This window comes from Aquila chrysaetos, assembly GCF_900496995.4.
Source record: "Aquila chrysaetos chrysaetos chromosome W unlocalized genomic scaffold, bAquChr1.4 W_unloc_6, whole genome shotgun sequence".
Taxonomy (NCBI): Eukaryota; Metazoa; Chordata; class Aves; order Accipitriformes; family Accipitridae; genus Aquila; species Aquila chrysaetos.
The window spans coordinates 441,559-456,371 of NW_024470326.1; the positions used below are offsets into that span (position 1 = coordinate 441,559).

The 14,813-nt window shown below is 55.3% G+C and overlaps 1 protein-coding gene across 1 annotated transcript; it reads right to left on the reverse strand.

Annotated features, from left to right (window-relative positions):
* On the reverse strand, positions 1-768 carry LOC115337745 (olfactory receptor 14A16-like). The gene has a single exon (XM_030006162.1). It carries the CDS (start codon positions 766-768, stop codon positions 1-3), a length of 768 nt encoding a protein of 255 aa, XP_029862022.1.
* Positions 769-14,813: the final 14,045 nt, after the last annotated feature.

Consider the following 14,813-nt stretch of genomic DNA (forward strand, 5'->3'; position numbering starts at 1 on the left):
TCATTGCTGCTGAAATATCATTGATAGAATCATTTTCTTGAGAGCATCCTGGATCTCCTTGTTCCTCATGCTGTAGATGGGGGGGTTCACAGCTGGAGGCACCACCAGGTACAGAACTGACACTATGAGATTTAGAGCTGGGGCAGAGGTGGAGGGGGGCTTCAGGTAGGCAAAACTGCCAGTGCTTATAAACAAGGAGACCACGGCCAGGTGAGGGAGGCAGGTGGAAAAGGCTTTGTGCCGTCCCTGCTCAGAGGGGATCCTCAACACGGCCCTGAAGATTTGCCCATAGGACAGCACAATGAGAACAAAACACCCAAATGCTAAACAAGCACTAACTACAAGAAGCCCAATTTCCCTGAGGTAGGCATCTGAGCAGGAGATGCTGAGGATCTGGGGGACTTCACAGAAGAACTGGTCCACAGCATTGCCTTGGCAGAGGGGTAGTGAAAATGTATTCCCAGTGTGCAGCACAGCATGGAGAAACCCACTGCCCCAGGCAGCTGCTGCCATGTGGAGACAAGCTCTGCTGCCCAGGAGGGTCCCGTAGTGCAGGGGTTTGCAGATGGCAACGTAGCGGTCATAGGCCATGATGGTGAGAAGGGAGGACTCTACTGACAAGAAAAGGAGAAAGAAAATGATCTGTGCAGCACATCCCAAGTAGGAAATAGCTCTAGTGTCCCAGAGGAAATTGGCAATGGATTTGGGAACAGTGGTGGAGATGGCACCCAGGTCGAGGAGGGCGAGGCTGAGGAGGAAGAAGTTCATGGGTGCATGGAGGTGGTGGTCACAGGCTACAGCGGTAATGATGAAGCTGTTTCCCAGGACGGCAGCCAGGTAGATGCCCAGGAAGAGCCAGAAGTGCAAGAGCTGCAGCTCCCGTGTATTTGCAAACTCCAGGAGGAGGAACTGGGTGATGGAGCTGCTGTTGGACATGTGCTTCCTCTGACCATGAGGGCCTGTCTTTGGAGGAAAAGGCAGTGGCAAGTGAGGACTGACTTCTCTTAACAAAACCAATCCCATCTCTCACAGAAACCTCCACACTGCATCTGTCCTTCCAGGAAGACTATCTTGCAGCTCCCTCGTTTGAGCTCTGGCTTGTCCTGGCTGAGGGTGCAGTAGGGAGCAGGTCAATCTGCTGTGGGCTCTGGAGGAGTTAGTCCTGCTGTGTACCAATAGGCAAATAGGAGCCAGGAGTGATGTCGGGTTAAATCCACTCCTGAGATCAAATGGATTTCAGCATTGACCCTCCAGAGTCACCCTACTGCAGAGAAGACCTGTGCTGATTTTTTGATTGTTTTGCTCCTGTTCTACCTCTCGTATCTGAGGAGTGGTTTTTTGAAGGCAGACATCCTTCACATTTCTTCTACGCGGCAAGTGCTATCTTGAGAGTCCTGGGAGGCAAAGGGACAGACCCTTGGTACAGCGTGAGGATGGCTGGTCTGTCCATCAGCCTTGCTCTCAGCTGCCCTGGGCTCACTTGTCTCATAGCTGGAGCATGACCACACTCAGATGTTCCTCTGAAAGGAAATTGGATACTGCTCCGACCTGAGGAATCCTGTTTCAAAGTGCAGGTGACCTTCACACTTCTCTCCCCAGTGATGAGCTAAGCACTTCTGGATGCCCTGAAGTTAGGGTGTCTTGAGAGGAGAGTCAGCTTTATCCCCACCCCAGGGACTGCTTTGCTCAGAGACCCACAGGGTAGAAGGGGGTTTGGGCACCTTGCTCCCGTGGACAGATCTACCTGGCAGGACCTGAACCCCCCATCCCCAGAGAGCCTGAAAACAAGAACAGCAGCACAGGGGTGGGTGGAGAAAAAGGGAGAAACATCCCAATGCTTCTGCCAAGGGAGGCAAGGCCAGGAAGGGACAGAGGGGCACTCAGGAGAGTCCTTTATGTGACCTATGGCTGCAGAGGAGGCAGCTGCTGCCTGAACCCCATAGCTCTGAGGGCAGAGGCTTTACTAGGTGGCAGAGGAGACCAGGGGCCTTTTTAGGGGAAAAGCATGTTCCCTGAATGGCTGACAGGGAGGTCTCGCAGCCTTTGCCATTAGCCTGTTCCTCTCACCTCTTGCCCATGTCTCTGCTGCCTGGAGCTGTTGCTGCCAGGAGCTGTTTCTCTGTTCCCACGTCTCCTCCCTGTTAGTGCTCACAGACCCAGTGCCACCAGCTGTGTGCTCAGCTCTGCCCTGTAGGCACCTCCTGGCAGCAGGGCACTGCCCAGGGGCAGCTCTCTGTTGGAAAGCCCTCAGGGGCAGATCAGATACACCCTCAAGAGACCACAGGAGTGACAGGGCTTAAAGAAGGCAGTCAGGAAGTTGACAAAAAGCGATGAGTCAGATTGGCTAGGAAACATGTTCGAGGGTTGGGGATTGTCTGGATGGTTGATATCTCTGCTCAAGACTGTGGGGGTAGTGATCTTGACTGTGATAACTGTGCTCCTAATGTTGCCCTGTCTTCTCAGCCTTCTGCAAAGGGCCCTGCAGAGGGCTGCCGGAGCAATATTTTTAGCACAAATACAAAAAGGGGGAACTTGTCAGGGAACGTAGCGAATCTGCCGAATGCCTGGCGGTGCATGAGCAGAGTGACCTTGAGCAGCTTGTGGTGTATCCTTGAGAGTCTGGAAAGTCCCGAGCAAGGGACTTAGTTACTAACTAAACCAATCATATATGAACACATACTCTGAAGAAAGTTATAAAAAAGCTTGTTAGAACAATAAAGTAGCCATTTTTGCACAATCTGATGTTTGTCGTGTCCATCTCTATTGCGACAGTGTCATACTGCTGTGTCTTCCCCCAAGACCTTCCTTCCTCCAGGCTGAACAAGCCCGAGCTCTCAGCCTCTTCTCACAGCACATGTGCGCCAGCCCTGACCACCTTAGTGGCCCTCCAGCGAACTTTCTCCAGTTTGCCAGTCTCTCTCTGTCATGGTGGGGGGTAAAAAACTAGAGAAGTAATCTGGATGAGCTTTAAAAAGTGCTGAGCAGAGGGGGATAATCCCTTCCACTGACTGTGCTCCTGCTAACGCAGCCCAGGACACAGGTGACCACCTTTGCTGATGGCTCACATTTTGCCTAGTGAAATCCAGGGACCACCAGAGCCTTTCGCACAGAGCTGCTTCCCATGCAGGCAGTCCCTGGCCTGTATCATTGCAGGGGCTTTGTCCACCTCAAGGACAGGACTTTAGCTTATGTTCCTCCTGGCCCATCCATTGGCCACAGGAAACTGTGCAATGGCAGCCCTGGCTTCAGTGTAGTGTCTGCTCTCCTCAATAGGGTGTCATCTACAAATGTTCTGAAAAAGCACTCTCTCATCTCCTCCGGGTCATTATAAACATGTTAAACAGGGCAGGTGTCAGCATAGACCCCTGCAGGACCCTACTGGCTAGATGCCTTCAGGCAGAGTACCATGCATGGGCCATGTCCCTCTGAGCCCAACTGTCCAGGTGTTTTTTTAACCACTTACCCATCCATGCAGACTGTAATATGCTAATTTGGACACAAGATGAGGAGGATGCTGAATGCCTTTCTGACTTCCAGGTAAAAGAGAGCACTCTCTCAATCTCTCCAGCGATCTGGTCCTTTCTTTACAGAAAGCAAAGAGGATGGCCAGGTACAACCTCCCCTGTGTAAATCCAGGCACCTTGTCTTTCACACACCCAGAAATGGGATCTGGGTGGACACACTCTGGCGGACAGCCTTTAGTTCCCCTGCTCATCTTTTGGGCATTTCTGAAAGGTGAAGGCAACTTTGGGGTTCTGCCAGTCATCACATAATTCCCTCATTCTCCATGACCTTTCAAAGGCAATGGAGAGTGACCTCACTGTGACATTGGCTTGCCCTCTCAGCTCCCTCAGCTGCCGCCCCACCTGTCTCATAGACTGGTAAGGATTGTGTTTGCTCAAGGACCCCTGATTGAGCCACATCCTTTGCTGGTTGTTCTCCTCCAGTGTCCTGCCTCAAGCCAGAGGCCTGGGAGACCTTGCTGGGGAAGACTGAGGCAAAGAGGACATGGAGTATCTCAGATCTACCTACACTTGTTGTTACTAAACTCAGCAGTGGCCACACAGTATCTTTGCTTCTCCTTTAACAGTTCCTGAAGTAGTAACCACTCATTATGGTGCCCTCGAATTGCCTTTCAAGTTTAGATTGAATTGTGGTCTGGACTGTTGCTGAGCTTGGAGGATGCTGTTCTTGAAGACCAGCTGTACTGAGCTCCAGGCAGCAGCTACATGGGCAGAGAGTGTGAAGGAGCTGCTCCGAGAAATGCCGTGAGAGGAGGGCATCCTGACATCCCCTGCAGTTCAGACAACTTCCCCGTAGCAAGCCCTTGGACTCCTCTCCCACCCAGCACAGCCTCTGTCCCCCAGGCCACAGGGTCTAGGGCATGAATCACCTCCTCCGCAGCTCGGACCTCCAGTCTAGAAGTGCGTGTGTCCTACAATCAATACACAACAAACAGGCTAAAAGGGAGGTGGAGAGCACAGCTGGGTGGCTTCAGCACATGCCTGCCTTCCTCCCCTTGCTTCGTTTTTTCAGAGCGTAGTCATATTACTCCTTTTTTTTCCCCACCTGTCTGCCATATTCTTGATCTCTGGAGTTGGCATGGGGGTGCGGGTCAGCTTCTATTCTGACTCTGACTCTGGGGGTCCCGCCCCAGAGATGTCCTCATGGAAACGAGGTGTCTAAGCTGTATTATAAATGGTCAGGAAGCATGTCATTCGTTGGTAGGGTTGGGGAATGAGCTGACTTTTTCCTCATTCAGCTCAGGGAGGGAGATTTCTATGAGAAATGGCATGGGGTTGTCCTTGGAGAAGTCTCTCCTAATGTCACTGCCTTTTACTCCTTGAACAGGTTCCCACGCTCAGAGGAAGAAAATGTCCAAGAGCAGCTTTATCACTGAGTTCCTCCTTCTGGCATTTGCAGACACGTGGGAGCTGCACCTCTTGCACTTCTGGCTCTTCCTGGGCATCTACCTGGCTACCCTCCTGGGAAACGGCCTCATCATCACCGCTGTAGTCTGCAACCACCACCTCCACACCCCCATGTACTTCTTTCTCCTTAACCTCTCCCTCCTCGGCTTGGGCTCCATCTCCACCACTCTCCCCAAAGCTATGGCCAATTCCCTGTGGGACACCAGGGCCATCTCCTACCAAGGGTGTGCTGCCCATGTCTTTTTGTTTGTTGTTGTTTTCTGTGCCTACAACAGAGTTCTATCGTCTCACTGTCATGGCCTATGACCGCTACATTGCCATCTGCAAGCCCCTGCACTATGGGACCCTCCTGGGAAGCAGAGCTTGTGCCAACATGGCAGCAGCTGCCTGGGGTAGCTGGTTTCCTTTAGGCTGTGCTGCACACAGCCAATACATTTTCACTACCACTCTGCCAAGACAGTGCTCTGGACCAGTTCTTCTGTGAAATCCCCCAGATCCTCAAGCTCTCCTGCTCTTACTTCTGTCTCAGGGAAGTTGGGCTTCTTGTGGTTGTGGAGGACCTCGGCTGGACTAAGGGGCCTGGGGAGGATATTGACCTTGACAAGATTACAGTGTTCCCGTGAGAGAATAAGAAAGGATGAGAAGCATGCCTGGGAAACTAAGTTTAAGGAATGTGTTGACCGTTTGCAGTTGTGATAAGGAACCTGAAAAAGTCACCCAATGAGGGGTGAAAAAAACAACTTCTGACAACTTTTTAACCAATAAGGGACAGACATATGTAGAAGGTAACAAGTATAATGGGTATAAATTTGCTGGCTTGTAGTAATAAAAAAAACCTTCTTTGCTTGTAGTATAAGAATGCGTACTGTGTCGTTTGTCCGTCTCGACCGCGACAATTGGTGACCCCGACGTGATGCTGTAAATAATGCTTGTGACTGCGAGGAGAGCAGTGGAGACAGGAGCCCGGCATAGCTTGAGAGCAGGCAGGGAAGAGCTGCTAGTCCGGACCGATACTTGACACCTGGAGATAAACAGGTGAGCTGCCGGGAACATGGGCAGGACCCTCAGTAAAGAGGACGCCGGAATTGTAAATATGTGGAAAGTAATATTGCAAAAGAGAGGACTTAAAGTAGAAGAGTTGATGTTGCGGAAAATGCTCTCATGGGGCAAGCAACACAGATATAAAGCAGATACAGTGACTGCATTTAGTGTGCCTGTGTGGCAAGGACTCGGGGACAAGCTGTTTGACAGTGCGTCCCGAGGGTCTAAGGAGGCAGCCAGCCTCCTGATGGCTTGGCGCCAGCTCCTTGAAACCGTCAAAGACATTAAAGAACAAAGGGATAGGATGAAGGAGCCAGACGTCCCTATCGTGGGGGGAGGGCAGTCCTCTCCCACAGAGGACGTGGGGTCTGTTGCCCAGTCCTCTGGCAGGCGCGCAGGGTGGCCAAAGCCATGGGGCCGACAAAAGAACCCTTTCATTGATGACTCTGATGATGAGCGGCCCTCAGGACATCCTCGGACTATTAAAGATAGAACATATAAGCGGCCCCAGGACTTGCTTCCTGGTAGTGACGTATGCCCCGCTGAAACGGCAGAGGCGCCGGTTAACCCGTCTGCCTCCCACCTTGCCGCCTGATTCAGAGGATCCAGAAGGGATGAATAGCACCCCCCCGGGCGCGGGGAGGGGAACAGGGGACCTCATGTCTGTACCCCGCTCTGTACAGCCGAAACATCAGAGGATTGGGATGATCCCATGGACAATAATATGGGGGATCCTGAATCTGGGGGGTCTGCGGGAACACCGAAGGAGGGACAATTACAGGGAGGCTCGCGTTGTTGAGGACAGCCCTGGGTCCTTCCGCCAGCTCGAATTACTGTCAGTCCCCACAACCCCCTGAAATTCTGGCAGCAGGTGAAAGCTCGAGCTCTGCAAGAAGGAAAATTGGGACCTATCCGAGCAAATTAACGTTCCTGTAACAGCAGGCAACTCCGGTGAAACGAATTTAAGGGGGACTGGGGGAATGGCTTTCCCTGTGGTATGGGGTGATTCAGGACAAGGAATTATGGATGAACATAGACCATATTCGTGGAAAGTTATACAGGATTTATAAAAGGCAACTGCACAATATGGTCCCAACTCCCCCGCAGTTATGCAATTAATACGCCTATTAACTATGGAAGAAATGACACCTTATGATGTTACTCAAATTGCTCAAATTATTTTCCAACCTGTGCAATGCGCCGTTTTTCGTAGTATCTGGACTCAGAGAGCAGAGGCGCAAGCAGTACGCAATTTGCAGCTTTCACAAACCGATCCACGTTATGGTAACGGAGCTGATGTTCTGACTGGTACTGGTCAATTTAATAATCCTCAACATCAGGCTCAATGGCATCCACTTGGAGCAAGTAAAGACTATTGGTGTAGAAGCTTTGCTCCAAACGGCGGAGCTGGCGTAGCCTAAGGCAAGATATACCATGATTAAACAGGGGGCTAAAGAGCCGTTTCTGTCATTTGTAGAGAAATTGATGGGGGCTATAGAGCGGCAGGTATTTGATGCACATATACGAGAAATGCTGGCAAAAGAGTTAGCCCGTGACAATGTTAACGCAGATTGTCAAAAGGTGATTGAGATGCTCCATGGGGATCCAACCCTAGAAGCTATGATTATGGCTTGCGGGAAGGTGGGCTCTGTTGAACACAGAATGTCTGCATTAGCTACAGCTATGTCTGCAATGCGTATGTCTAATCAGAAATGTTACTGCTGTGGGCAGGCTGGACATGTCAATGTTATAAATTACATCAATCAATCAATATAGCCAATTGAGGTTTTATTAATTATAGTAAGCAGAATATGAGCAAAAACAGCGCTGGGCGACAGGGGAGTCTCCGCTCCGCCAACTGCCGCACTGAGCAGTTTTAAACAGTCCCTTTTTATACATCTATACTTCCGTGTTCATGAAGTAGTGGAGGTACTCTGCGCATGCTTCAGTTGTTGTTAGGGGGTCGATTTCTGCCTCTTGACGGTCGTGGAGGCTGAAGATTGAAGTCTTCCTCAGTTACCTTCGGATGACCTTTCTCTTGTTTGGTCTTCATTTTGCTGTGTTGTAGTTTTCAGAGCTGTTTTGCAAAAGTCTTCGGCAAACAGTCAGGACGTATGCTCATCTTTTAGTCTCTGTTTCCTGTCAGCTTTAGTCTCTGTTTCCTGTCAGCTTTAGTCTCTGTTTCCTGTTAAGTAAAGCACTTCAAGCGATAGCTTATGTAAGCACCTTTTTTTTGTGAGTTATATGGTTGTTTGAGAAACGAATATGACTTTTAACATCAAGGCTAAGTGTCCCGCTAAACATAGAAAAGGAGGAGCCGGGCAGGTGGCCGTGGGAGCAACTACATGTCTTAAGTGCGGAAAGCTGGGACACTTTGCAAAGCAATGTAAATCTAAATTTCATGCTAACGGTCAACCCCTCCAGTCAGGAAACGGCATAAAGAGCGTGATGGGGTGCGTGCAGACACAAATGCCCTACCACTCCAGCAACCCCTTTCTGGTACAACAGCCAGCTCAGACACCACAAGCCTTTGTGACAAGTTACGGGGACAAACCCAAGGAGCAGCCGGGATGGATGTATGCACCGCCCACACAGTAACTTTATCTACCCCAGGAGTGCACAAAGTGCCCCTGGAAGCCTGGGGACCAATTGGTAAAGGATTAAGTGCCTTACTAATAGGACAATCAAGTAGTACTTTGCAAGGGTTAATGGTGCCTGTGGGAGTTATTGATGCTGATTATCACAGGGCAAATATGTGCAATAGGTATCTACTGCAACGCCTCCAGTCACTATAAAAGGAGGTACACGAATTGCTCAACTCGTACCATTTATGAGCTGTGTGCCTGCAACAGAACAGGTAATTCGTGGTACTCAAGGTTTTGGGTCCACTGGAAAGCTGCAGGTATTTTGGTCGCAATGCATTATGGAAAGCAGGCCACAAATGACCTGTACCCTCACTATGGCAAATGCATCCCCATCACAGATAAAATTGATAGGTTTGCTGGACTCTGGGGCTAATATGACCATCATAGCACAGCGTAACTGGCCCTCCTCATGGCCATTAGTTGTAAATGCGGAAGGAGTGTTGGGTGTAGGTGGAGTTTCAAATAGTTTTATTGCAGCAAAACCTGTGCTAATAAGCAACCCAGAGGGACAGAAAGCCACTGTGAAGCCATATGTATTAGTTTCTTCTTTTCTGTTCTATTAAACTGTTCTTATCACAACCCGTGGGTTTTGCTTTTTTTTTCCCGATTTTCTCCCCCATCCCACTGGGTCGGGGGGGGAGTGACTGAGTGGCTGCGTGGTGCTTAGTTGCTGGTTGGGGTTAAACCACGACAGTGGGGTAGACTGGGCCTCCCTACCCACGCGGGCATGGTAGACCTGACCTTCCTACTAGTAAAGGAAGGGTAGATCTGGCCTCCCTACCCACGCGGCGGAATAGACCTGGCCTCCCTACCGGTGCGGAAGGGGTCGAGCTGCCCTCCCTAGCAGCGTGGGCAGGGTAGACCTGGCCTCCCTACTGGCGCGGACGGGGTCGACCTGGCCTCCCTGCTGGCAATGTTTGGCTAGACCAGGCCTCCCTGCTGGTGCCAGTGGGGTAGACCTGGCCTCCCTATCGGTAAGGGAGGGGTCAAACTGGCCTCCTGACTGGCAAGGGTGGGGGAGACCTGGCCTCCCTACCAGCAAGGGCGGGGTAGAACTTGCCTCCGTACCCACGTGGGTGGGGTTGTCCTGGCCTCTGTATCGGTGTGGGGTGGGTAGACCTCGCCTCCCTACCGGCACAAGCGGGGTAGACCTGGCCTCCCTATCGGTAAGGCAGAGGTAGAACTGGCCTCCCTACTGGCGTGGGCGGGGTAGACCTGGCCTCCCTACCGGCATGGGCAAGGTAGACCTGGCCTCCCTGCTGGCAATGGTTGTGGAAGACCAGTCCTCACTACCCGCACAGGCAGGGTAGACCAGACCACCCCGCAGGTGCTTGTGGGGTAGACCTGGCCTCCCTACCGGCATGCGCAAGATAGACATGGCCTCCCTATCAGTAAGGGAGGGGTAGAACTGGCCTCCCTACCCACAGGGGCAGCGTAGATCTGCCCTCCCAAACCGCATGGAAGGGTAGACCTGGCCTCCCTATCACGCTGGTGGGGTAGACCTGGCTTCCTGCCAGCGCAGGCGGGGTAGACATGGCCACCCTAACGGTAAGGGATAAGTAGAATGGGCTCCGTACCGGTGCAGGCGGGGTAGACCTGGCCTCCCTACCCGCACGAGCATGGTAGACCTGGCCTCCTTACTAGTAAGGGAGGTGTAGATCTGGCCTCGCTACCCGCGCAGGCGGGTAGACCTGCCCTCCATTCTGGGGCGGATAGGGTAGACCTGGACTCCTTACCAGCGCTAATGCGGTAGACCTGGCCTCCCTACCCACAGGGGCGGGGTAGATCTGGCCTCCCTAATCGCATGGGCAGGGTAGACCTGGCCTCCCTACGCTCACGGAAAGGGTAGACCTAGCCTTCCTATCGCGCAGGTGGGCTAGACCTGGCTTCCTACCTGCGCAGGAGGGGTAGACATGGCTTCCCTACAGGTAAGGGAGGGGTAGACTTGGCCTACGTACCGTTGCAGGCAGGGTAGACCTGGCCTCCCTACCGGGGCACATGAGGTAGACCTGGCCTCCCTACCCGCGCTAATGGGGTAGATCTGGCCTCCCTACCCGTTGTGGCGGAATAGACCTGGCCTCCCTACCAGCGCGGACAGGGTTGACCTGCCCTCCCTAGCAGCGTGGGCAAGGTAGACCTGGCCTCCCTGATGGCAATGTTTGGCTAGACCAGGCCTCCCTGCCGGTGCCGGTGGGGTAGACCTGGCCTCTATACCCACGTGGGGAGGGTTGACCTGGCCTCCCTACCGGGGCGGATGGGGTAGACCTGGACAACCTACCCACGCTAATTTGGTGGACCTGGCCTTCCTACCTGCGCGGGCGTGGTAGACCTGGCCTCCCTACTAGTAAGGGAGGGGTAGATACGGCCTCCCTACCCGCGCGGGGGCGTAGACCTGGCCTCCCTACTGTCGCGGGATGGGTAGACCTGGCCTTCCTAACCACAGGGGAGGGGTAGATCTGGCCTCCCTAACCGCATGGGCAGGGTAGACCTGGCCTCCCTACCCATGCTTATGGGGTAGAGATGGCCTCCCTACCCACAGGGGCAGCGTAGATATGGCCTCCCTACACCGATTGGGCAGGGTAGACCTGGCCTCCCTAAGCTCACGGACAGGGTAGACCTGGCCTCCCTACACGTGCGGGCGATGTAGAACTTTACTCCGTACCTACGTGGGCGGGGTTGTCCTGGCCTTCGTATCGGTGTGGGGTGGGTAGACCTCGCCTCCCTACCAGCACAGGCAGGGTAGACTGGGCCTCCCTACCTGTGCTAATGGGGTAGACCTGGCCTCCCTACCGGCGTGGCAGGGTAGACCTGGCCTCCCTACCCGCGCAGGGGCGAAGACCTGGCCTCCCCACCAGCGCCAGCAGGGTAGACCTGGCCTCCCCACCAGCGCCAGCAGGGTAGACCTGGCCTCCCTACCCGCAGGGGCGGGGTAGATCTGACCCCCTAACCGCATGGTCAGGGTACACTTGGCCTCTCCACGCTCACGGACAGGATAGACTTGGCCTCTCTATCGCGCGGGTGGGCTAGACCTGGCTTCCTAACGGAGCAGGTGGGGTAGACATGGCCTCCCTACCGGCACAGGCAAGGTAGACATGGCCTCCGTACCTGGGTGATGGGGTAGACCTAGCCTACCCACCCTCACTAATGAGGTAGACCTGGCCTCCCTACTAGTAAGGGAGGGTTAGATCTTGCCTCCCTACCCACGTGGGGGCGTAGACCTGTCCTCCCTACCAGCAAGGGCAGGGTAGACCTGGCCTCCCTAACAGCAAGGGCAGGGTAGACCTGGCCTCCCTACCCATGTGGTGGAGTAGACCTGGCCTCCCTACTGTCGCAGGTGGGGTCGACGTGGCCTCCCTACCGGCGTGGGTGGGGTTGACCTGGCCTCCCTACTGGTGTGGGCGGGTAGACCTGCCCTCCCTACCGGCGTGGGCCTGTCTTCCCTACCCGCATGGGAAGGGTAGACCTTGCTCTGTACCAGCAAGGGCGGGGAAGACCTGCCCTCCCTAGCGGCACGGACGGGGTTCACCTGGCCTCCGTATCGGCGTGGGCAGGGTAGACCTAGCTTCCCTACCGGCATGGGTGAGGTAGACCTGGGCTCCCTGCTTGCAATGGTTGAGTAGACCAGGCCACCCTGCCGGCGCTTGTGGGGTAGACCTGGCCTCCCTACCCGCTCGGGCGGGGTAGACCTGGCCTTCCTACCGGCGTGGGGTGGGTAGACCTGGCCTCCCTATTGGTAAGGGAGGAGTCGAACTGGCCTCCCTACCCGCACAGGCGGGGTAGAACTTGCCTCCGTACCCATGCTGGCGGGTTTGTCCTGGCCTCCATGTCGGTGTGGGCTGGGTAGACCTGGCCTCCCTACCTGCGCTAATGGGGTAGAAATGGCCTCCCTAACCGCACGGGCATGGTATTCCTGGTTTCCCTACCGGCACGGGCGTGGTAGACCCTGCCACCGTATCAGCAAGGGTGGGGAAGACCTGCCCTCCCTACCAGCGCGGACGGGTTGAACTGGCCTCTGTATCACCGTGGGGAGGGTAGAGCTGGCTTCCCTACCGGCGCGGGCGCGGTTGAGCTGGCCTCCCTATCACAGGGGTGGGGTAGACCTGGCTTCCTACCGGCGCAGGCGGGGTAGACATGGCCTCCCTACCGGTAAAGGAGGGGTAGACTTGGCCTCCGTACCAACGCAGGTGGGGTAGACCGGGTCTCTGTACCAGCAAGGGCAGGGAAGACCTGGCCTCCCTACCAGCGCGGACGGGTTGAACTGGACTCTGTATCGGCGTGGGCAGGCTAGACCTGGCTTCCCTACCGGCGAGGGCGCAGTTGTCCTGGCCTCCCTACCGGCATGGACGGGGTTGACCTGGCCTCCCTACCAGCGCGGGAGTGTTTGACCTGGCCTCCCTACCAGCGGGGGCAAGGTAGACCTGGCCTCCCTGCTGGCAATGGTTGGCTAGTCGAGGCCTCCCTGTCGGTGCTGGTTGGGTAGACCTGGCCTCTATACCCGTGTGGGGAGGGTTGACCTGGCCTCCCTACTGGCATGGGCCAGGTAGACCTGGCCTCCGTATTGGTAAGTGAGGGGTCTAATTGGCCTCCAGACCGGCAAGGGCAGGGTAGATCTGGCCTCCATACCAGCAAGGGCGGTGTAGAACTTGCCTCCATACCCATGTGGGCGGGGTTGTCCTGGCCTCCGTATCAGTGTGGGGTGGGTAGAACTGGCCTCCCTACTGGCGTGGTCGGGGTAGACCTGGCTTCCCTACCGGCACAGGCGAGGAAGACCTGGACTCCGAAACGGTGCGGGCGTGGTACACCTGGCCTCCCTGCTGCCGCCCGTGGACTAGACCTGCCCTCCATGCCCGCAAGGTCGGGGTAGACCTGGCCTCCCTACCAGCAAGCGCGGGGTTGACCTGGCCTCCCTAACCATGGGGGTAGGGTAGACCTGGTGTCCCGACCTCATCCTCCCGGGTAGTACCGTTACCCCTACTGGTACTCCAGGGTAGTAGCGGTACCCCTGCTGTTACCCCAGGGTACACCTGCTCTCCCTAGTGGCACTCCGGGCTAGACCTGGCCCCCCTACCGGCAAGCAGGGGGTTGACCTGGCCTCCCTAACCATTGGGGTGGGGTTGAAATGGCGTCCCGAACTCATTCTCCTGGGTAGTACCTTTACCCCCATTGGTACTCCAGGTTTGTACCAGTACCCGTAGTGGTACCCCGGGGTACACCTGCTGTCCCTACTGGCGCTCAGGGCTAGACCTGGCCTCCTTTACTGGCGTGGGCATGGTAGACATGGCCTCCCTGCTAGCGCTAGTGGGGTAGACCTGGCCTCCCTACCTGACCATCGCGGGTAGGCCTGGCGTCCCTTCCAGACGCTCCAGTGTGGTACCGGTACTCTTACTGGTACTCTGGGGTAGTAGCGGTACCCCCCGCTGGTACCCCGGGGTACACCTGCTGTCCCTACCGGTGCTGCGGGCTAGACCTGGCCTCCCTAATGGAAAGCGTGGGGCTGACATGGCCTACTTACCCATGTGGGTGGGGTAGACCTGGCGTCCCCTACCTGATCCTCTGGGGTACTTCTGGTACCCTTACTGGTGCTCCAAAGTAGTACCGATACCCCCACTAGTACTCCGGGGTAGCACCAGTAAATCCCCCCCGGTACTTGGGGGTAGTACCGATAACCCTACTGGTACTCCGGGGTACAACTGCTGTCCCTGCTGGCGCCCGGCGGTAGACCCGCTCTCCCTACCTGACCCTCTGGGGTAGGCCCTGTATCCCTCCCTGATGCTCCGAGGTAGACCTGGCCTCCCTACCAGCGCAGGAGTGGTAGACCTGGCCTCCCTGCCCGCATGGTCGGGGTAGACCTGGCCTCCCTACCGGTTCTTGCGGGGTCGACCTGGCCTCCCTACTAGCAAGTGTGGGGTTGACCTGGCCTCCCTAACCATGGGGGTGGGGTAGACCTGGCGTCCCGACCTCATCCTCCCGGTTAGTACCTGTTACCCCTACTGGTACTCCAGGGTAGTAGCAGTACCCCTGCTGGTACCCCGGGGTACACCTGCTGTCCCTACTGGTGCACTGGGTTATACCTGGCCCCCCTACCGGCAAGCGCGGGGTTGACCTGCCCTCCCTAACCATGGGGGTGGGGTAGACCTGGCATCCCCTACCTGATCCTCAGGCGTACTACCGGTACCCTTGCTGGTACTCCAGGGTA

Bases quoted from the DNA above. Each gene is read 5' to 3' on its own strand.
- LOC115337745 (XM_030006162.1), bottom strand. From the start codon at position 768: ATGAACTTCTTCCTCCTCAGCCTCGCCCTCCTCGACCTGGGTGCCATC.